The sequence below is a fragment of the Neofelis nebulosa genome, chromosome 2, assembly GCF_028018385.1.
Source record: "Neofelis nebulosa isolate mNeoNeb1 chromosome 2, mNeoNeb1.pri, whole genome shotgun sequence".
Taxonomy (NCBI): domain Eukaryota; kingdom Metazoa; phylum Chordata; class Mammalia; order Carnivora; family Felidae; genus Neofelis; species Neofelis nebulosa.
Genome location: NC_080783.1, coordinates 63892125 through 63916015, shown reverse-complemented (window position 1 = coordinate 63916015; position 23891 = coordinate 63892125). Strand labels below are relative to the sequence as shown.

General features: G+C 40.0%; 1 protein-coding gene across 3 annotated transcripts; it reads left to right on the top strand.

Moving 5' to 3' along the window:
* Nucleotides 1-290: 290 nt before the first annotated feature.
* Nucleotides 291-22672, top strand: DHRS9 (dehydrogenase/reductase 9). Of its 3 annotated transcripts, none has more exons than XM_058714908.1 (5): nucleotides 291-441; nucleotides 13753-14124; nucleotides 15549-15807; nucleotides 19161-19324; nucleotides 22057-22672. In XM_058714908.1, exons 2-5 carry the CDS (start codon nucleotides 13812-13814, stop codon nucleotides 22278-22280), a joined length of 960 nt encoding a protein of 319 aa, XP_058570891.1. In that variant the 5' UTR covers nucleotides 291-441; nucleotides 13753-13811; the 3' UTR covers nucleotides 22281-22672. The 3 variants fall into 3 exon arrangements, with proteins under 3 accessions (XP_058570891.1, XP_058570884.1, XP_058570879.1); XM_058714901.1 differs by lacking the exon at nucleotides 291-441 and adding an exon at nucleotides 2276-2435; XM_058714896.1 differs by lacking the exon at nucleotides 291-441 and adding an exon at nucleotides 2277-2440.
* The last annotated feature ends 1219 nt before the right edge of the window (nucleotides 22673-23891 follow it).

The following is a 23891-nucleotide window of genomic DNA, read 5'->3' as shown; positions in this document are numbered from 1 at the left end:
CAGTGGAGGGAAACAAAAGATTAGCCCAGCTTCATCTTACAATGGGGAGAGTCAGGAAATGCCTAATGAGCAACAAAGCTCCTAGTTTTGACCAAGCCTAGCAACGCATTTATGGGCAGCATTTGCAATTAAGCAGCTCGAATGTCAAACGCATTGTTGGTGCAAAAAGGGGAATCTTTATACTGGAAATAAGAGCACTGTCTGTTGACAAAAGGAGGAAGTAAAAATTACAAAGTACACTTTTAAAAATACAAAGACGTAATACCAACTCATAGTTATTCAGAAAGTCACAGTCCACTGGGAGTGACCTGAGAGAGTGGATTATACTATACCAGGAAGGGGAAGATACACTCAGCATAAACAGCCTTGCCCCCCACCCCCTTACCAGAGTGACATCAACCATAATCAGGAGCTGGACCCACCACAGCCTACAGTGCTGGGGTAAGTGGTTTTATTCATCTGACTCATTTAGGATTATGTCTGGCTTGGACCCCAGCACAGTGCAGTTAGTTGTAGAAAACCCGATATATGTCACCAGAGACTGTCTTGAATCTGGACATTCTCCTTGTGTTTTGGTGTCTGGAAAGGTGGAGAAGGCACCCTTTGACAGAAATTGGGGGAAATATGGGAGACATAGAGATTTAGAAGAAAAAGGAGAGTCATATATTTAGTGTTTTGACACTGGCAGTACCTATAAAAGTGCAGCCCAATTATCAACATTGAATACATTTAAGTGAAATCCACAGTGCAATCTTTTGCTTTATAAAGGAACTAGGGAAAAAATAGAATTGCAATTTGCTCTGTATCTTTTACATCACCTTCGATAACCAGAAGTCTAACTAACTTAGAGAGAGTGCTGAACAAAGTAACATCTCATAGGTTGCCTTGTTAAGGAATAGAATGAAAGGAAATTTAGCTTTTAAGATGTGAATTTGAATGTAGATGTAGTTACAGTCCAGATACGGTTACTGCTGACAAATAGTTCCATTGCTTAAACCCCTATATGGGACCATTTGACAAGGGGGAAAACATACTAATGTCATAGCCTTTTCTTTCTCCTTTTCCCTTCAATCCTACATGACCACCCAGGTGCTTATAGCTCTCTCCATCTCAATGACAATAACTTGCTCACAGAAAGGATCTGATATTAATCATTTATACTTTTCTTCATGTAGATCTAAGTCAATGTATTATTTCTCTAAGGGGTTTTCTATGTAAGCCTTACTTTGACTTGCAGAATGTTAAAGGGGAAGAAGTATATTTGGCATATTTGTGGCACCCTACATCTTTACCTGTATAAATTTCAGTCTTGGCTTCTTATTCTTTTGGAGACAAACGATCCCCATTTAATTTATAGTGTGATAGCAGTGTTCAAGCTCTACCTAGACAGATATGTTCATTCATTCACTTATCCCAGCTAAACCAAAATAAACTGCATTTTCAAAGAGGGAAGACAGAAGTCTGGGCAGTCTGAGACATAAAGCAATAAAATGATATGTAGGGAAACTGAAAGTAAACAATCAGTGGAGTTTGTACCTGGCTGTGTGCCTAAGGGGGGAGGTGGTAGCCTAGGGGATGGGGCGGGTGCATAATAGCGTTGTCTCTTCCTCCTCTTCCTCTGGAGCCTCAATATTTTCCATTGCAGTCCCTGGATACGGCAGGTCAATTGTGATAAACTCTGAAATAGAACAACTCTGGGAAGGGAAGGGGCATCCTTTCCTGTTCTCAGTGATTTAGTCCCAGAAATCATTTAGGTAAGATCTCCTCGACATACCTTAAGACTCATAAATAAGTATAGAACCTCATTTCACTAAATTATTTTGATCTCCTTGCTCATCGGTGTTAAAAAAAAAATGATAAAAAGAATCATCAGATTGGTGTCCCTTACCTACTCTCTTAGGAAAGAAGGAGTACTAAGTTAGCAAAAGCAGGTTAACAGGAAGAAAAAAAAAACCCTAGAGATTATGAACAGTAATCATAATTCAAAATTAAATGATTAAAACAATGCACCAGACAGTTTACAAAATATTTCCACATTACATTATTTCAACCGCTGAATTTAGTCAAGAGATTGCACTCAGAGTTAAAGGAATGTTATTAATCATTTTTAAGTCTCTTCTGAAAGTTGCTAAATTTAATTTACTGAAGCTACTACCAATTCCTTTGGAAACACATGACCCCTAGCTTCTTGGCTTTCTTCATCCACTGAAGAGAGAGTTAGTCATCAGTGTCATATAAGAGTGACTCAGAGTAAGGTGGGAACCAGAGGACTTCTCACACATATATGAACTCAGAACTTGACGGAAGCCCAGGCATCAACACCTCCAGGGGATCAGTGTGGTCAGGTGGCTCAACCCTTCCTTGCCCAGCACAGTGGGCAGACGGCACTTAGCCCAGCCGGTCCACAACAGCTTCTGCGCCCCAGTTCATTCTCAGTAAGGTAACCGATGACTGAATTCTGTCCTTTATCTCTTGGTTTCTCATGTCAGTCTTCAAACTGCCTTTGATTTTCCTCACTCTTACAAAATTAATCGAGTTATTTTTCATGCTATAATAACAACAACAATGTTAGAAGGTTGTGATGGACACTGAGTCCATCTTACCATAAAAGTGATCCCAATGTCACCCAGATCCTTGCCTTAAGCTCTCCCAGGTCTCTGTTTGAATGTTCTTTGGCACTCTAGAGTTACAATCCAATTTATATCTAGTTATTCTTTCTGTGCCTATTTGACACCATCTGTAAAACTTATAATTAGCTGGAAACTGAATGAGGGAGGGGCTCCAAAAAAGAGTAGGAATCTTAGCTGAGTTTCTTACTAGAGCAGCAGATTTGCTACCTATAGTTCTGTTCTGTTTATCAACCGGCCTTGCCAATATTATCAGATGTCACCTGAGGCGAATGCACACATGCACACTAAAGTGGGTGAGAAAAACACCTTCTAGGGCAGAAGGAAGCAGGGAACTCCTCACAGTGCATATTTGATTCCTGGAAACTAAGATGAGAGCAGTAAACTCGCTTCAGATATTTACTCTCCATTTCATGATCCTGTGCCTGGCATTTTACCTGGAAGACGTTGGGCTTTTCCCCCAGTCTGAGTCTGTATTCACTTTGACTCCCAACATGCAACAGGTAAGGGAGAAAGTCAATTTAGTGGCTTCACTGCCACTTAATCTTGGCAGCCTTTGTTAAAGGCTTTATGAATAAAATGGTGGTGTGGCACACTCTCTCAATGGGTTAATTTTTAGCAGCTGAGGAAAAAGTTTAAATAAAACATGCATTTAGATTAAAAATCAGGGGCGCCTGGGTGGCTCAGTCGGTTGAGCATCCGACTTCGGCTCAGGTCACGATCTCGCGGTCCGTGAGTTCGAGCCCCGCGTCAGGCTCTGTGCTGACGGCTCAGAGCCTGGAGCCTGCTTCCGATTCTGTGTCTCCCTCTCTCTCTGCCCCTCCCCTGTTCATGCTCTGTCTCTCTCTGTCTCAAAAATAAATAAACGTTAAAAAAAAACTCCCCTGTTCATGCTCTCTCTCTCTGTCTCAAAATAAATAAATGTTAAAAAAAAAAAATTTATTTTATTTTTTATTTTTTTTTATTTTTTTTTATTTTTGGGACAGAGAGAGACAGAGCATGAACGGGGGAGGGGCAGAGAGAGAGGGAGACACAGAATCGGAAACAGGCTCCAGGCTCTGAGCCATCAGCCCAGAGCCTGACGCGGGGCTCGAACTCACGGACCGCGAGATCGTGACCTGGCTGAAGTCGGACGCTTAACTGACTGCGCCACCCAGGCGCCCCAAAAAAAATTTTTTTTTTTAATTTTTTTAACATTTATTTATTTTGAGACAGAGAGAGACAGAGCATGAACGGGGGAGGGGCAGAGAGAGAGGGAGACACAGAATCTGAAACAGGCTCCAGGCTCTGAGCTGTCAGCACAGAGCCGGACGTGGGGCTCGAATCCACAAACTGTGAGATCATGACCTGGGCCGAAGTTGGATGCTTCACCGAATGAGCCACCCAGGCGCCCCATGCTTTATTTATCTTAGTATCCTTTAGCGTATGTTAGATGCTCTAAGAATATCCTTGGCTAGGTGCTGCATGAAATGAAATTTAAATGTTGTATCATCTTCATGTTTTTGAGACTTGAAAAGTGTGCCCAATTTTAGAACAAATCCCAATGTTTAAATACAAGGAAAAAAAATCATTATCTCATACATTTCAGATGAGGAAAGGGGGAATTTGTCTTAAAACCCTTATAACAGTGTCACTTTCTTAAGGTACAGACTTTCAAAACTCACACCTTTACTTCCGCTCAAAGATGACTGTGTAGGAAAAGAAACACACTGCAGTTTTGAACACATTTTCTGTATACATACCTAACATTCTCTCCATATTCTAAGCTTTTTTTGAAGCCTTGTGATGATAAACTAAATCATATACAATATACAATCTCTTAAGTAAAGCAGCCATGGCTTTACCAATAATTCTTACCCTGCCAGTACTGTCAGGAAGCATATTGGCAAAGCCATCAACTAGGGGTATCGGGGATAATTAATTAATTAATAATTGTAGGTGTTATGATATATGATAATGAAAAAGTTTTGAGAAAAGGCAGAAGCAACTCAGAGATACTTTTATCCTTAGAACTAAAAACGCCAAATGCACATGCGTCAGGCCTTCCCTACATTAAGAGTGGCTGCCAGACCTCTTCTAGGAGACTGAGTGAATGAGTCTGCAAAGGAAGCACGCCCTCCTCCGTGTCTCACCGGTCCCACCACACAAAGTACACCCAGGGTACTTCCCTCCTGGAGGAAGCAGGACTCAAGGGGAATGTCACTGTCAAAGGAGCTTCTTCATTCCATTGAATGAGAGAACTTAATGTTTCCATGATGACAAATACCCCCTCAGTTATATCATCATGATCATTTTTGTCATCATCATCATCAATTATTATTTTAATCAGACCCTCAAAGAAGCATTTGTTACTTAATGGAAGCATACTTCATATAGGATCCCTTGGCTTCACTTAAAATTTTCTCCTTACATTTCTGGGTGCCCAACTTGAACATTTTTTTTCACAGAAACATAATTTATTAGTCATATGATTTAGTTTGTGTCATTAGATCTAAACACTTATTTTTCTTAAAAGTGCAGCCGAAATCTGTGAAAGGTCACTTGGGTTACAAAAACAAACAAACAGAATTTCTTACTTCAATGAAAAGATCAAACTAAAAAGGAATTTGGTATACTTAGCTAGGTTAACGATATTTAAATGTACTAAGGACATATATGTCCAGAATGCCATCGATGTTACGAAAGCTGTGCAAGAGAACTTCAAAAAGAAAATATTAGAAAGCTACTTCTAAATGCGCTCTATTTGATGTTTTTTAATGAACAACTTAGTTGTTGATTCAATTTAGGCCATGATTGCAACAAATTGCAAGTAAATTCAAACCCTACAAATTCCTATCAATCAGTGTGATTGACAAGTTTCAATATTGCTTTCTAAAACAAAGCCCTCCATGGAGTTATGTAGAAATGAAATGAAATCTGGTTGGAGGATGTATTTTAAAAGAATTATATATTTCTTATGAAAAGCATTGCTCAGAATGACATTGAGACATTATTCTCAGTTCTTTTGTTTATTTTTAATTGTGTCATTTAATTTTAAAGGGCAGAGGAAGATCAGTAAGAGAAGTGAAATCAAAGCATCTTATTTTGGACTTTTTACTAGGGAAATAAACCCAGTTATAGAAAGTTAAAAAAAAAAAAAAAAAAGCAGAAGTGAGCAAGGACAGCAATCGAGTTGCAATATTTTCCCAAAGCAGCAAAGCATTTTGCATGGCAAATGAAAGACACAATTAGTTCTCCTTTCTTGGTTCCTTTTGAATCTTTGTGGTCAAGAATTTTGATAAAGTATTTCCATTCCTCCTACTAACCGATAATGTGCTAATTTCTTTGCAGTTATTCCTTCTCCTTCCACACAGTCTAGGGGTTCAGAGATCAGAATTTTAGCTCTCGCCACTCTCTGGCTGATAACTTCATGTACGATACCTACTGTACCTAGCTCACAGAAATATTTTGACAATTAAATGAGATAAATATTACTTGAACACTCTTCAAAAGTTCTTAAAGTTTCCTAAATTGGAAGTGTGAACATTATATTGCTATTATTAGCCTTTCGCCTGATGGTTCAGAGGGCTCAAAGACTTAACCCAACTATCACCAGAACCCTGGGCTTAGAGTTGAAACTTTTTCCTTCTTTTCTTTTCTTCCTTCTTTCCTTCTACAGCACTAATTTACCTAATACCCAGTATCACACGAGTACTGGTGGTTGTAGAGAATTGTACACATAGCCCAGACTCCCAGAGTTCAGTGGGAATCCAGGTGGCAGTGCAGCAAAGGATTAAAGCATGAATAGCCAAATCAAAGTGGCCGGGGTCCCCAAACAGCACTATGATTGTATCTTGAGCCAATTAACCTGCATTTCTGAATTTGTTTCTTTTTCTATAAAATGGAGATAATGTTACTGTAAGGTTTAAGTAAGATAGGGGCGCCTGGGTGGCTCAGTTGGTTGAAAGGCTGACTTCAGCTCAGGTCAGGATCTCATGGTCCATGAGTTCGAGCCCCGCATCTCTGCGCCGCCCCTGCTCATGCTCTGTCTCTCTCTCTCTCTCTCTGTATCTCTCTCTCAAAAATAATTAAATAAATAAATAAGATAAATACTCATAGATTCTACCAGAGGGCCTAGAATACAGCAAGCACTCAATAAACCATAGCAGTTATTACCGTTCCTACCTGACCCGGTGAACTGGGAATCCAAGTACCATGGTTTTTCTAGTACCATATTCTGAATTCTGCAGAATCAATTGACATCCCACCAGAAGGGCTTCCACAGAGGAACCTGTAGTGGCCCAAACCCAAAAGTCTTAGCCAGAATTGAGGCCTCACAAATGTTGGGAGTGCTAACTTGGTAATTTCTAACTTTGGCTTTTTCACTGCCTCCAACCTCATGATGACAAAAAGGCACTTTTTCTAAATCGTAGAAACTAATACTAATATTAGCAAGATGTGAGTTATATTTTATAAGTAATAAAACTTTTCTGGTAAGGCCATTAAAAATAAATAAACTCTCATCAATGTGGCACCACCAGAGAACTAATGACTGAGCTTCCAGAAAAATAGTTCTGATGTTGTGAAGTTCTGGACCCACAAGGCAAGGAACCGCTAGACCAGTGTTTCTCAAATGGAAGCAGTTTTGTCCCCCAGGGGACAACTGGCAAACATTTTTCGTTGTCACAACTGGGGTGGGGGTGCTACTAGCATGTAGAGGATCGAGGCCAGGGGTGCTGCTAAACATCCTGCAATGCACAGGACAGACTCCACAACAAATAATTATTTGACCCAAAATAGGAAAAGTACCCCAGGCCTTCCCAAGTGAGCATGACTGATCCTGCCACAGCGATAAGCTTCTGCCTATGTAGCAGATATTTAGTCACTTTTTTTTACGAGGTACTCTCCAATGGAAAAGTTATTATTTCCATTTCGCAAATAGGAAAATGGAGGCTAAGAAAATATAAATAATGTGCCCAAAGACCTCTGATGATAGAGGAGCTGGGACTAGACCTCTACCTGTCTGATTTTGAGACCTGGGTTCCTAACCCCTGCCCTACTGCCATGTGTGTGTGTGTGTGTGGCCTCAGTCCTTGCTTCCCACATTTATTTTTCCTAGCAAAGTGGCTAGTGTTTATTTGGGCTTAAGAAATATCTCCAGGACTGGTTCAGAGCATGCGGCTGTCCACACACTGCAGTGTGAGGGCTGCAGACCTGCTCTCCTTTACTCTGCTCTCACCTTTGATGAGTCCACAGGCTCACAGCCACTGCATCCTAAGAGGACTGTTACAGATGAGGTGCTCCTTGCCTTGAACCAAGCGATGTGTACCCCTGGTAAGCACTTTGTTGTGAGATGGAAGACAAAGCAGATAAACAAACAGCCAAGCCACTAAGGTCAGTGCCCCAAGTCTCTGAATTTTAGGGACCAAGGAGCCATGTGAAGGTGACCAGGCTGGCGGTGTATTGTTGAGGCAGCCATAGTAATCACAGTTATTCATTTACTTCTTGGTGGTCAATGAACCAACCAGCCATCAATCAGCTTCTGTATACAGGTCATGTTCCCAATGACTCTGACCAAGGGCTGCTGCTCAGGAACATGACAACACATGGAATCTTGGCTAAAATACTATTAGAGGTCAGAGGTGTGTATGTATTGGTTTATGGTTGACTGGTCCGATGACCTAGAGGAATGTGAACCTTAAGAATTGAAGAAGAACCAGTATTTTTTAGACAATAATATTTGGGGTAAGGACAGGCTTTATAAAACTCTAGGTCAGAGTTGGTAGTCCCCTGGTTTCCGGCTGCAGGCTGGGACACCAGCATCTGAAATGACTCTCAGCCTAGAGAGGTACCTAATAAAGACAACACATTTTAAAATGTGAACCCATCTTTGGGGCGTCTTAGTGGCTCAGTCCGTTAAGCGTCTGACTTCGGCTCAGGTCATGATCTCATGGTTCATGAGTTAGGGCCCCGCGTCGGACTCTGTGCTGACGGCTCAGAGCCTGGAGACTGCTTCAGACTCTGTGTCTCCCTCTCTCTCTGCCTCTCCCCAACTATGCTCTCTCTCTCTCTCTCAAAAATAAATATTCAAAAAATTTTTGAACATAAGTGTGAGCCCATCCTTAACAACTAAAAAGCTCTTCTCTGTGGCTTGTCACCAAGGAAAAATGTGTTTGGCTAGGGAACGAGGAAGTAAGGGAGAAATGGAGAGGATGAGGAAGGAGGAAGGAATCTTACTGCTTTGGTTTGAGTTTTTGTTTTTCTCCACTAGTTGTGAAGGTGAACTTACCAAAGAATAGAAGTCCAAGGTCACTAGATTCTGAAGTGCTGGAGTTCTTACCTATTTTGTGCATGAAACCCTTTGGGTCTAGTGAAGCCTTTTCTCAGGGAAAAAAAAAAAAATGTTTTATTTTCCCTTGCCAATTTTTTACTTTTTTATTTTGAAATAATTTCAAATTTGTGGAAAAGTTGAAAAAATAATACAACCCAGAATCCCCAAATATTAACATTTTACCACATTTGCATTTTCATTCTCTCTTTATAACCATATGTATGTGGGGGTTTTGTTGTTAATTGAAGTATAGTTGGTATACAATATTATATTAGCTTCAGGTGTACAATATAGTGACTAGACATTCACATACATTACAAAATGCATGCCACCTATCACCATACAAGTTATTACATTATTATTGACTATATTTCCTATACTCTGCTTTTTATTCTTGGGATTTATTTCTTTTATAACTGAAGTTTATACCTGTTAATCCCCTTCACCTATTTCACTCATCCCCCCACAACCACCCCCACCACCCCCCACCTCTGCCCTGGCAACCACCTGTTTGTGGTTGGGCAACCACATCTTCTTTAGCCATTCATCTATCAATGGAAACTCACCTTGCTTCCTTTATATGTTTACTTATTTATATGAATATTCTTATTATTTTCTTAACAGAGTTAAAGACATGGTCTTAACTGAGTTGAGACATGGTGCTACTTAATCTTTAAATACTTCAGTGTATATTTCCTAAAAAGCAGGAACTTTCTATATAATCTTAGTAAATTATAAAAATTGAAAAATTAATATTTATTGAGAATGCAATATTATTTGTCAGATCAACAAATCTCACTCAAATTTCATGAGTTGACCAAATAACATCCTTTCTGGCAAAAGAAAAAAATAGTTTTCTGGTCCAGTATCACATGTTGCATTGGGTTGTCATATCTCTTCAGTCTCCGTTTATCGGGAGCAATCTTCAATCTTTCTTTTCCTTCATGACTTTGACATTTTTAAAGAGTATATCTCATATATTGTCTATGGAAGAGGTAGCTCCATGCAGGATTAGGATCCATTTATGTACAAAAGTGTTGCTGTGTCCTTTCCAGTGCACCATCCCAGGAGGCACCTAATGTTGGTTTGTCCCATGACTAGCAGTGTTAATTTTTATCACTTGGGTAAGGTGGTATCTGTCAGATTTCTCTTCTGTGAAATTATTATTACTCTCTTTTTAACTAGTGCCTATCTTATGGGGAGATTTTTTGAGATTCTATAATGGTTTCTTATCAGAATTTCACCTACTAGTTTTAGCATCCATTGATCAAACTTCTCTGATATAATTGTTATGATGTCAGTTGCTAAATGATGACTTTCTAATTCCATCATTCCTTTTACATTTATTAGTTAGCATATTGATTCTTCTATAAAATGAGGCAAACAATGTGCCCTCTTTAACTCAAAAAAGCTGTTGAGAGAACCAGATGAGATCTATATGTAAAAGTATAGCGTAGAATGCTTCACAAATGTAAACCATTCTTTTACGATTACTCCCCTTATGCTTGCCCCCAGCAAAACTTGACAACATAGAAAGTTTCTACTCTCTGATCTAGTACACATTAAACTCCATGAGCATTGCCTTCTTCAAATAATTCCATGGGGTTTGGATTGCAGTTAAGGCTACAGAATCCATTCAGAAAACATATTCAACATTTAGTTATCCAATTATTCAATTAATTGAGGCCAGACCTGAACAAAACACTATACTAATTGAATTTATAAATACAAAATTTCCTTAAAATATCTAAACATGAAATTTTGTAAAAGGCAGTTACACCAACACTTCACCTCAAAATTATACATTTTTAATGTATTTATATGTTTGAGAAGGGAAAATTCTACTACATGGACATTGATTTGCCACAAATCAATAACTCCTATGCAGGAAAGATTTGTGAAACTATGCCAAATTATTAAGCCACGATAGTCTACAAACTTGACTGCTTTAGAAATAGGTACAGCTGTATCCAAAGAATCAACTAGTTTGCTCAAACCTACCATATTTTAATGTTTACCTCTGACTTATTTTTATCAATTGATAGTTCTCTTGCCTTTTCTTTCTTTACTTATATATCTTTTTCTGGGAAAAAGATGAAGGCAGAGCCCAGAATTTCCTTGAGAAGTGAAGAAGATATATTAGATTGCGTTATTTTTTATCTGAAATAATCTGTTCCTTATAAAGCAGCAGACAAAAATTGTGTGTATGTGTGCACATGAGTGTGTGTGTATAATTCTGTATATTTCTATTCCTTATTAGGGAGAGAAACATTTACATATACAGGAAAATATATATACAAGAAGACTTACCAAAACACTAAGAGCCAAATGTGATAATCATTATTTCCTTCTTTAATTTTTTCTGTATTTGCCAAATTCTTTTTACCGTGAGCAAAAGTTACTTTTACAAGCAGGAAAAAAAAATGAACAATTTTTTTAAATGGTTCAAATGAAAAACCAGGAAATAATTGTAAAAGAAAGAAAGAAAGAAAGAAAGAAAGAAAGAAAGAAAGAAAGAAAGAAAGAAAGAAAGAAAGAAAGAAAGAAAGAAAAAGAAAGTCCAGGGGTACCTGGCAGCTCAGTTGGTTGAACATCCAACTATTGATTTTGGCTCAGGTCACGATCTCATGGTTTGGGCTCTATGCTGTCAGCACAGAGCCTGCATGGGATTCTCTCTCCATTTTCTCTCTGCCCCCTCCCCTGCTCACTCATTCTCATTCTCTCTCTCAATCTCTCTCTCTCTCTCTCTCTCTCTCTCTCTCTCTCTCTCTCAAAATAAATACGTAAACATTAAAAAGAGAGAGAGAGAGAAAGGTCAAAGTTTATAAAATTGCTTGGCCTTGCAAGTACTTTGAACACAGTGTCCATAAACAGTCATGATTCCAGAAGCACCCGTAAGGTCTGAACTTCAACTCAAGTCTTATCTTCTATTTAGCACATAAGGCCCCTCTTGATTCTAAGGGTGGCTCTGGATCAAGGGCAGAGATATGTGTGAACATGGGGCAAAGAAAGGAAACTTTCTGAGTCAAAAGCGAAGGAAATAGGGTTTTTCCCAAGATGATATTTTCTGCTGCCCCTCTTGCTTCCAAAGGCAGAGAGAGCCAATACAGGCCCAGGGCTGCTCTTACATGTGGTGGGACCTAACAATCTTCCTCCTTTGTGTTGTCTATGGCTGAGCTAGGAGGCCTGAGCCATCGTGATGCTCAGACCTAGGCAAACAGGTAAATGCCCTCCAGTTCTTGTTCACTTTGTCCTATGGGATAGCTTGCCCTTCCCTGGCCACCGGTACCCACAGTAAAATTGACAGTATTGGCTGTCTTTGTAAATAACAAACATCATAATACATATTTTATATCTATATTATGGGGAATATGTATATATTGGGGAATTTTATATCTCCAAATAGTCTGAAATCCCTCCCTGTGATACTTTTGATAGTACACTTCCAAATTAATATCACCCTTGTTTTCAATCATACAATTGCTTGATTCATTCACAACTGTAATTTTGCAGCCAAACACTGCATAATAACCTTTTGTAATGTTTATTTATTTATTTTGAAAGAGAGAGTACTTGCAAGCAGGGGAGGGGCAGAGAGAGGAAGAGAGAGAATCCCAAGCAGGCTCCTCACTGTCAGCACAGAGCCCAAACCATGAGATCATGACCTGAGCTGAAATCAAGAGTCGGATGCCTAACTGACTGAGCCACCCAGGTGCCCCAATAATTACTGTAACTTTTAAGACAGCATATGCATTTAAATGGTCAAGATTATAAAATTAATATAATATTCTTTTTTTAACATGTATTTTTAATCCAAAAAGAAGTGTGATATTTCTAAATTGATGTAGTAAGTGTACATGACATAATTTTTTTAATTTAAAAAAAGTAAAAAAAGGTAATACATGCTGAGGCAAAATGCAGGTGCAGTCTTCTGAGTAAAGGGGAAAGGAAGCCCTCCACCTTTTTGATTTTAGGCCCTAGGCCATCTAGCCCTGTCAAACTAATTGTCCAAGTCATTCTGCACTGCTTACAGTCAAAGCTTCATGGTTTTCAGGAAAGAATTTGCTCTCCTTTGTCCTATGTACGTGCGAATCTTTTTCCTCACTGAAAGCCAGAGAGAACAGAATCTGAGACTTCTTGATTCTGTTTGGGACACTGTGCCTTCGGCCATCATCCCTCAGTCTCTTCCCACTCATCTCACCCTCTCTCCATGAACTCCTTGGCGGCTGCCCACTGCATACTCTCTGCATGGTGTTGTGATGGTTTTTAGAGTTGGGTTGAAGGATGACAATAAGCTACTGAAAATAACAAACTGGAAACCAACTTAGGAACATTTTCATAATGGCAATACCAAAATACTCTCCTTTTCCTGACAGTCTAAGAATAATTAAGAATCTAATCAAGCAATTGAAATTGAACATTTTCTAATAGATTGAATTTCATGAAGTTGCAAGAGATAAGATTTTACCATGACAGTCTATGTTTCAGATAGATGAATTCACACATGAGATTACTGTCACATCAAACCCAATGACCTGTGTCAGCTTTGCCATGGCATCTCTCAATCTCTCTCTCTCTCTGTCTCTCTCTCTCTCTCTCTCCTGTTTACTTTCTCTGACTGTAGCTTGGTTGGTTTTCACATTACTTAGAGCTATGGTTTAGCACTTAAATAGCCATGTTTCCAACTAAATAACAGTTATTGTTTTTTAAAAACTATCTACTCAAATGCATTAAAGTATCTGAAGTTCGTAAAAATTGGGTTATAATCCTTTGATGGTTCTAATTTGAATTTTCTTTCTAATTTTGAACATTCAGGTCACCATCTTCTTTTATTGTACAAGAAAGGAGAGTTCCTATCATATACTGGAAAGAACATGTTCTTTTGGGTATTAGCCCTCCTAATCTTTTGTGGTTTTGTATGGAATTATAAAAGACAACTAAAGATTGCAGACATCACTGATAAGTACATTTTCATTACTGGGTGTGACACGGGTTTTGGAAATTTGGCAGCCAGAACTTTTGATAAAAAAGGATTTCATGTAATTGCTGCTTGTCTGACTGAATCAAAATCAACAGCTTTAAAGGCAGAAACCTCAGAAAGGCTTCACACCGTGCTTCTAGATGTAACAGACCCAGAGAATGTCAAGAGGACTGCCCAGTGGGTGAAAAACCAAGTTGGGGAAAAAGGTGAGTGATACAGGGGTGGGAAAAATGGAGGGGGTGTTGTAAAGTAGCTACAGCTAAGTTAAATGTGTTTGGATCTTAAATGGCCTTTCAAGAAAATGTCTCCTAAAGACCAGTTACGGTACTGGAGAATATTGGGAAAATCTTAGGATAGAGCCCTCAGTAGTTCCAAGTTGCAAGCTCTCTGTTTGCATGAAAGACACAGTCCCCATTATTCTCAGTCATAAGTCTCGGTGGGCAAATTTAGAAGTGAATTGGAGGTATTGAGTTTTCCTGCTCTTCTCTCGTGAAGTTCTAGTTTAGCTACATATACAGCAAAGGCACTTGGAGCTAAAAGCTACAGGAGATCATGAGAGCAATCCCCAAATTGCCATCTGGATACCTGGGACCTACTTCTCACTCTAAAATCATTCCACAACTCACACATTTTCCATGGGAAAAGGTAGAAAATAGCCTGAGACTCTGATAAAGCTGTCTTAGATCATCGTGATAGAGTAGTAAGCCATCAGACCTCATTCTGCCAAGATGACAGCATTCCAAACTAGAGGACTTTTATTGGCTTGAATGAAGCTTGAAATATTCTCATTAATGAAGATATTAGGATCCAAAATGGAAAAAACGAAACCAAATGTATGTGATTTTTCTCTATCACATCTTCATTGTGTAGTTGAGACTCTGAACCTGAAAAGCAATGGTTTGATAATGTTCCCAGATCATTTTTTTAAAAAAATGTTTTAATGTTTATTTATATTTGAGAGAGAGAAAGAACCAGCAGGGGAGGGGCAGAGAGAGACGGAGACAGAATCTGAAGCAGGTTCCAGGCTGGGAGCTGTCGGCACAGAGCCCAATGAGGGGCTCTAACTCACCAACCGTGAGATCATGACCTGAGCTGAAGTCAGACGCTTAACCTACTGAACCACCCAGGCGCCCCTCCAGACCATTTTTAATACTTGATTTCCAAACAAATTTAACAATATTAAATGTTTTCCATCATAAAATAAAACTTTCGATGACTAGATTTTTTACCAAAAATAGATGTGAAGTAGATTGATACTGCTCTTTGTCTGTAAAAAGCAGTTTATAAATAATCTCTCACTTTGCCATCTAGCAAGTGGGGAAAATAGACCATTTTACTCTACATCTGAGATGAAAAAGTAAAAGGCTCATTCAGACAGTATCAGTATTTTACATTCAGAACCAGAAATAGAGTTACTGTGAAATTGTAACAGAGCTTCAACTATTTCAATTTAGCTTCCCACCTTCTCTGAGAGTAGTTACTTCCCAAAACTGTAACGTATTTCAAAGCAGGAACATGGCTAGCAGGAGGAAATGGCACAAATGTGTAAAGCAGGGGCTGTATTTCCATCAAGGATGCCCATATCAGTGCCATCTTCTATCACAACTCCTTTCTTTCCTCTCTGTTCTAGGTCTCTGGGGTCTGATCAACAATGCTGGTGTTCTCGGAGTGTTGGCTCCCACCGACTGGCTGACAGTGGAAGACTACAGGGAACCTATTGAAGTGAACTTGTTTGGACTCATCGATGTGACATTAAATTTGCTTCCCTTGGTCAAAAAAGCTCAAGGAAGGGTTATCAATGTCTCCAGCATTGGAGGTCGGCTTGCACTTGGTGGAGGGGGTTATACTGTATCCAAATATGCATTAGAAGGCTTCAATGACAGCTTAAGGTAAAGTAAACATTGACATACTAAGAAATATTAGTTGGTAATGTTTATTGAGTGGTTATTATGCACTAGGCACTCTATTTAGTGCTTTAAATTATTCCCAATAATAGTTCCTAATAGATAATACCCCTGAAACAGATTAAGTAACTTGCCCAAGGTCACCCAGCTGGTAAGTGGTAGAACTGAGATTTGGACCTAAGTCTAGACAAGCCTCTTTTTACTTTTTGCATTAATGCATGATGCTGATAGCGATGGTGAATTCGTATTCAACAAGCCAGTTTGTTAAATAGTTAAGGAATCATAGAGGGAGGCTAAATCAAGGCAGACCTCTCCGTTAGTGTAACTATCAGTTGCAGACACAACAACACCATTCTGTTTAAACCATCAGTAGAGGAGCTCCTGGGTGGCTCAGTCAGTTAAGCGTCTGACTTCCCTCAGGTCATGATCTCACAGCTGTAGGTTAGCCCCACGTTGGGCCCTGTGGTGACAGCTCAGAGCCTGGAGCCTGCTTCAGATTCTGTCTCCATCTCTCTCTGCCCCTCCCCCACTCGCGCTCTGTCTCTCTAAAAGATAAATAAACATTAAAATAAATAAATAAATAAATAAATAAACCCTCAGTAGAAAATTATCTGGTAAAGTAAATGTAATTATCACAAAATAATGACTCAGCTACATAGCTTTCTCTCTCTCTCTCTCTCTCTCTCTCTCTCTCTCTCTCTCTGCAAGCTCCTGACCCATATTCCCATACATTTCAGACACTACAGCTAAAGAGATGATAACCTCCCCAACCCCACCCTGAGGACAAGAAATACAGTTTTCCTCTGGTGCTTCCATTTCCAAATAAAACTCAGAGCAGGAATTTACTAATCAGAGGTGGAGATTTTGCTCCCCCAAGAAAGCACTGACCACATCATTTTCCTGTGTGCCTACCAGAGAACCCCAGAGCCTAAAACAAAGGACTTATTTAGCAAACAAAGTGCACCCAGGCATGGATTTCTCTGGGTTTATAACATTTGACATTCACAGGGCTTCCTGAATCTGTAGATTTATATCTTTGCCAAATTTGGTGAGGTTTCAGCTATTGTTTCTTCAAACATTTTTTCCTGTAATCCATTCTTTCTCTTATCCTTCTGAGACTATAACACAAATGGTAGACCTTTGGTTTTATCACACAGATCCCTAAGGTTCTGTCCACTTTCTCAATCATTTTTCTTTCTGCTGTTCAAATTGGATAATTTCTAATGATCTACCTTCAAATCCACTGACGTTCCTCCATCACCATTCTGCTATTGAATCCAACCAATAAATACTTTATTTTGGTTATTATATCTTTCAAGTGTAAAATTTTCATTTGGTTCTTTGCCTTTTCCTTTTGGGGAGAAGTGCTGTAACTTTCCATTGACTTCAAGAGCATTTTCTTTTGTACTTGAAACATTTTTATAATAGCTGCTTTAAAGACTTTGATAATTCCAACATCTGTGTCCTTTTGGCATTAGCATCTGCCATTGTCTTTTCCCATGTGAGTTGAGATTTTCCAGTTCTTTTTATGCTGAACATTTGGAATGTTCCAGTTCTTTTGGAATGTTTCCAGTTCTTTTTATGCTGAATATTTGGAATTATATGAGACTATGGGTCTTATTTAAGTCCTATAGAGAAGGTTGATATTTTTGTTTTAGCAGACAATTGATGAGGTTGTATTCAGGTCACAACTGCTAACCATCATTCTGTACTTTTTCCTGTTTGCTACCAGAGATGTCCCATAGATGTACCACACAGTAGCCAGTCTAGGATACAGAAGATGGTTGTCCCAGAGTTTGCTTCTCTAAGTCAGATCCATACATGCTCAAGTGCAGTGCATAAACAATGTTACGGGGTCACTTTCCTCAGCTCCTCTCTGTGATCTTTCCCGTTCCTTCTTGTTTCCTGGGACTTCCCTCCAACCAGATGTCACCCTATTCTGCCATCTACTTCCCATGTGTGTTCTGGGTATAGGGCCACATGATGGGTGGAAAGAGAAAGACAAAAAGCAACAGGGTTTCTTCCTATCCTCTTGGGGACCAATAACCACTTAAAAAATTTTTTTTTCAAGTGAAGTGTTTGTGTGATTGCAATACAGCTCTACATGCCTGAAATTACCCAATAAAGAGTGGGTATTTTTCTAAATCATGGAACTGGTATTGGAAAAGGTACTGTGCATGAAGGCCACAGTCAAGTGGCAACTCCAGAATTTCTATATGTAGGACGGTTTAGGGACAGTGGTCCAACTGGGAGAAGCCTGGGTCTCTTTAAAGCTATATTTGCCAAGCAAAAATACTGGTTTCATGCTGGTTTTACTTACCTGGTAAGCTTAGTTGGGTGACTTAAAGCCTGTTGTCCCCAGATTATATGCTATTTCATGAGTGGGTGGGGAGACAAATCTTCCCAAATACTTTCCAAAACCCAAAGGAGATCAGAAGATAGGTGTGTGAAGTACAATTAAGTTGGAAAATAACCCTTGAAATTTTAATGCAAGCAACATATTTTCAAAATCTTTCAAGATCAAGATAATTTGTATTTTTAGTTAAGTACACTGCAAACTAACCACTAGGCATGTTGCTAGAAAGCAGAACCTAAGATAAATCACATTTTAAGTTCATTGGTAGAGTTCTTTAAAAATCTTAGGATAAAGACTTGTATAAAATGAATAATTACTTCCTTATATATCCTTGGTGGAAATATAAATTAAATTTAGGAGGTAATTACTCATATAATGGTTTGCAATACTTTATTTTGCTTTAAAAGGCCCAGGGTAGGGGGGAGGGGTTCCATGATTCCCCTAAAACCTTATTGCCCAGTAAATGAGCAGACCTTTGGTTTTCTGAGGTCACACAATGAAAGAGCTCACTAAGCAGCAGAGGGAACAGATTAGCCACAAAAAGGATTGTCACACTGTGTCCCTCAGCCTAGCCTCACTTGTTCCACAATCTCTTTACATTCCTAGAATGGAGGTAAACTTATCCACCCAGGCCAATCATCAGTCCATTTCTCCAGAAGGTGCTTTGCGTACTGAGAAGAAGCCTGTCCTTATCCTGAATGCTTGTCAATTTAATGAGAGAATCTGGCTTCACATGGAGCACTAAACTGGGGATGGGCCTACCCAGATGCCTTTCCCATTCTGCCACTAAACCGCCCTCCCTTCGCCACCCTGAACTTCAGCTTCCTCACCTGCAAGCTGCAAGCATAGAACAAGCTACTCCTTTCCAACCTATCCAATTCTGTGATTCCATGAAAAAAATTCATAAGAAAATAGTCATCCAAATAGCAAACATTCTCCAAACCAAGCTGGATTAAACATCATCAGTGTATTCTTTTCACAGACGGGACATGAAAGCTTTTGGTGTACACGTTTCATGTATTGAACCAGGATTGTTCAAAACAGGATTATCAGATCCAGTAAAGGCCACCGAAAAAAAACTTGCCATTTGGAAACATCTGTCTCCAGATATAAAACAACAATACGGAGAAGGTTACATTGAAAAAAGTAAGTCTCTGGTGGACCAGGGTTCCTCTGGGGTTCATTATCATAGACAACATGAAGGAGACTCAAAATTAAATGAAAAAAAAAAAATAAGGTGTTCATAATAATATACCAATAGGGAATCCTAGATATGGATCAGAGATTCGTATTAATTCCAGTGCCATCTCTCACTTCAAGGGTTTACAAACATTTACTGGGCAGTTACCAAGTGCCAAGTTCTATACTAAACACCTTATAAATTTTATAATTTACTCCTCAAAAGAACCATAGGAGTAGTCAGCAGAGGCTTAGAAAGGTGCTATGTCCTACCGAAGGCTATACAGCTCCTCCTGGTCGTGTCCAGGCTGGAGCCCCCCATCTTCAACTCTACGTAAACCTCCTCTTTTTGGTAAACAACAACCACTCACTAAACATTGTTCAAGGATTCATGGAGGTTACAAAATATAAAGAGTCAGACTCTGACCCTTACCTAGTATACAGTCAAGTTGACAAGAAAAAGTAACCACGTGAAACTAAAACAGTGACTCTACAATGTGTAAGAAAATTGATGCTATACTTCTTAGACAGAGCCCAAAAGCCCAGAGTGGGTGCTAGATGGTGCAGTCTCTACTTACCCAAGAAATTCAGAACTGGATGAATGCATTGCTAGTTAAGTGGCCTTTGAGACAGGTCAGGTTAGAGTAAGGCCTAAAGGACAGGAAGGAATTATTTGGGTGGAAGCTTTCCAGAGCAAGAATGCATGGGTTGGGGGGGTGGGGGTGGGGGTGGGGGTGGAGAGAGCAGGAGAAGTAACATAAATCAGATTGAGTCAGGGATGGAGAAATAATAATAGACTAGATTATGATGACTAACATATAGTGAACATTTGCTATGTACTTGTCACCATTCTAAGTGCTTTACATGGACTCTTTCATTTAAAATGCCCAAATAAACCCTATGAGGCATAGGTAAGGTAGCTATTACCTTAATTTTATAGAAACAGAGGCATAGAGAAGTAACTTGCCCTATGTTGCACAATTAGTAAGTAGAAGAGCTAGATCTGAATCCAGACAGCCTGACTTCACCATTTATCCTTGGGCCCTGCACTATAATGTAAACGAGGCTTTAAGGAGCTGGTGGAACTTCCTGTAACAGGGCTCTGCCTCCACCTCAAACTTCCTGGTCTTATTACAAGCTTAGTCGACATTCCTCAAACACTTACTGAGCTCCTGCTTTGAGCCGAACAGGGCCCCGCCTAACTTTGTGTCACTCTAACCTTAAAACTCTGGTCCTGCCTCTTTGTTGATGGATTTGGTAAGTCAGCCAACTGTGGCAAGGTTCAAGGCTGGAAGTTTTGGAGGTGGAGCCAAGAGCTGAGTCAGATCCACATGGGGAGGCTTTTAGAATGACAGACTTCCTCAACCACCCAACCCCACCCAACACACACACACTTGTGCACACACACAGATGCATACATACATATCAACGAGAACGTCTGGTTTGACAAACCTCCCAGTGCCATCATGTCACTATATGCTGAGAACCTCTGCCATTAAAAACTCAGCTTCTCACTCATTACCAACTCTGAAGATTCTAAGTAGTTCAGAAAAAAAAATCCCTCATTTAAAAGAGCTTTTTCTATTTGATATTGACATTGATATTTCTAAATGCCTATGAATATATCATGAACTGCCATCTGAAAATTATTTTTTACTTGGCCCCTGGCTGAGGTATCCTCTCTTTTACTGATTGTTCTTATTAGAATTTTCCAAATCAGGACTTGGACATCAGCCAGACTCACAGTTCCAAAGCAGACCACAAATTTAAGCTCACCTTTCTTCATTTCCAAGGCAATAGTTGTAAGAGTTTAAAATAGACACTAAGACTTATTAGGTAATCTCAGTTAGGTTTTTTGAATAACTTGCAGCCACTAAGGCCTGAAGTAGAAGGGAAGATTTAAAAATCATAGACTTTTCTCTTAAGAAGACACAACTCAGGTATGTTTTAAGAGCACAGGAGGAATGCTTTGAGCCATTACCAATCTCTGATAAAATACCTGCCTCTTTAAAGCTATCATAATTCATTAGGCAGACATTTCATCTGTCTGATAACCAGCCTGTGTTTAGCATTCTGAGTCAAGACTTTTGGGGATGATTCCCTCTTTATTCACTGAATTATAGAAGTACGTGGTATGTGAGTGTACGTATGCACACACATGCACACCCACATTTCCTATATAGTATTCCCTTAAAACAAATTTGGACTCAAACCCACAACTTCCTGGGCTCAGGGGCCTCATAGACTATAAAGCATCTGTCCTTCATTGCTTTAAAGTAGTGCTTCTCAAAGTTTGTTCCCTGGACCAGCACCATCAGCATCACCTGGAAACTTGATAGAAATGGAAATTACTGAGTCCCACCTCACACCTACCTACTGGGTCCCACTTTAACACTGTAGTATTAAAGGCTATATATGAATCTCACAGGTGGTGAGTCAGAACCAACCCAGCAATTGGGTTTTAACAAGCCCTCTAGGAGATTCTGCTGCCCACTCAAGTTTGAGAGCCAGGGGTCTAACGAAAGTACGGTTGTATCCTTTCCTAAAGAACAGATAGAAACCCACCACAAAGGGTCTCAATTATAACAGCAAATTCAAAATAAATACCCACATACGCATCCCCCCCTTTACACCCTAGCCTCCCACACCCCTTCTCCCCTTCTTCCAAAGAGTAAGGGTGTTTTTGTCTCTTTTTACAGGTCTAGACAAACTGAAAGACACTAATTCTTTTGTGAACATGGACCTCTCCCTGGTGGTGGAGTGCATGGACCACGCTCTCACGAGTCTCTTCCCCAAGACCCATTATGCTGCTGGAAGAGATGCCAAGACCTTCTGGATACCTCTGTCTCACATGCCAGCAGTTTTGCAAGACTTTTTATTGTTGAAACAGAAAGTAGAGCTGGCTAATCCCAAGGCAGTGTGAGTCAGCTGACAACAAATGCCTGCCCCCAGGCTATGAGATTGGCTGCTTTCAAGGACACATCTCCTTTTTGGTCTCATTCTTTACCTGATCCAACCTGGACTCATTTAGATCATGCCTCCTTTGATAAATGAGGGAATCCAACCACCACTCGGGATGTCCCAGGGTCCCTTTTCAAGCCTTCTTTGGAAAGAAGGGCAGTGATGATGGGTCATATAGAAAGGCCAGGATGGCACCTGCCCAATATTGAGGTTTTGCCTGCTTCATAGGATGTAAAGGAAATTGAAAGACTTTCCCATTCAAAATGATATCTATCACCTGCTCCATGCCTCTAGCCACTACCCCTTGAACTCCAGAATGTTAAGTATTTGCCCCTTACCAAAATGTTGAGATAAGTGGGGCGCCTGGGTGGCGCAGTCGGTTAAGCGTCCGACTTCAGCCAGGTCACGATCTCGCGGTCCGTGAGTTCGAGCCCCGCGTCGGGCTCTGGGCCGATGGCTCGGAGCCTGGAGCCTGTTTCCAATTCTGTGTCTCCCTCTCTCTCTGCCCCTCCCCCGTTCATGCTCTGTCTCTCTCTGTCCCAAAAATAAATAAAAAACGTTGAAAAAAAAAAAAATTTAAAAAAAAAAAAAACAAAATGTTGAGATAAGTAGAATACTAGGGCACGTGGGTGGCTCAGTTAGTTAAGTGTCCAACTCTTAATTTCAGCTCAGGTCATGATTTCACAGTTCGTGAGTTCAAGCCCCACATCAGGCTCCGCGCTGACAGTGTGGCCTGCTTGGGATTCTCTCTCTCTCTCTCTCTCTCTCTCTCTCTCTCTCTGCCCTGTTCCCTCAAAATAAATAAATAAACTTTAAAAAATTAACAGCATTTTTTTTTTTAAATGGTAAGTAGAATACTTTTCATGAGAGGATTGGATATGTTATTTTGCTGAGAAGAAGACTCTGAAGGGTTGGAACTCACTTTTGTAAGCTTTGACAGGTCAGGAGAAGGAAGGGTGAGGAAGCATCATGTGACTGGTATCAGCTACAAGGAGCAGAAAAACACAAAGTAGGACTGCAAGTAGGAGAAGGAAAAGAGCAGGACAAGAGTACTGAATGGAAGAAACAAGTATGAAAGTGGAGAGAGGGAGATTCCAGGACAAGCCTGCCTATTTTAGAGGGAGCTATGGAGGCTAAACAGCCTATTCAAGGCCACTGTGAACATTGACACATACACCATCTGTGTTTGAGCCCGCATAGGGCTCTGTGTTGACAGCTCAGAGCCTGGAGCCTGCTTCAGATTCTGTAGCTCCCTTTCTCTCTGCCCCTCCCCCACTCATGCTCTGGCTCTCTCTCAAAAATAAAGAAACATTGGGGCGCCTGGGTGGCGCAGTCGGTTAAGCGTCCGACTTCAGCCAGGTCACGATCTCGCGGTCCGTGAGTTCGAGCCCCGCGTCAGGCTCTGGGCCGATGGCTCGGAGCCTGGAGCCTGTTTCCGATTCTGTGTCTCCCTCTCTCTCTGCCCCTCCCCTGTTCATGCTCTGTCTCTCTCTGTCCCAAAAATAAATAAAAAATGTTGAAAAAAAAAAAAAATTTTAAAAAAATAATAAAAAAAAAAAAAAAAAAATAAAGA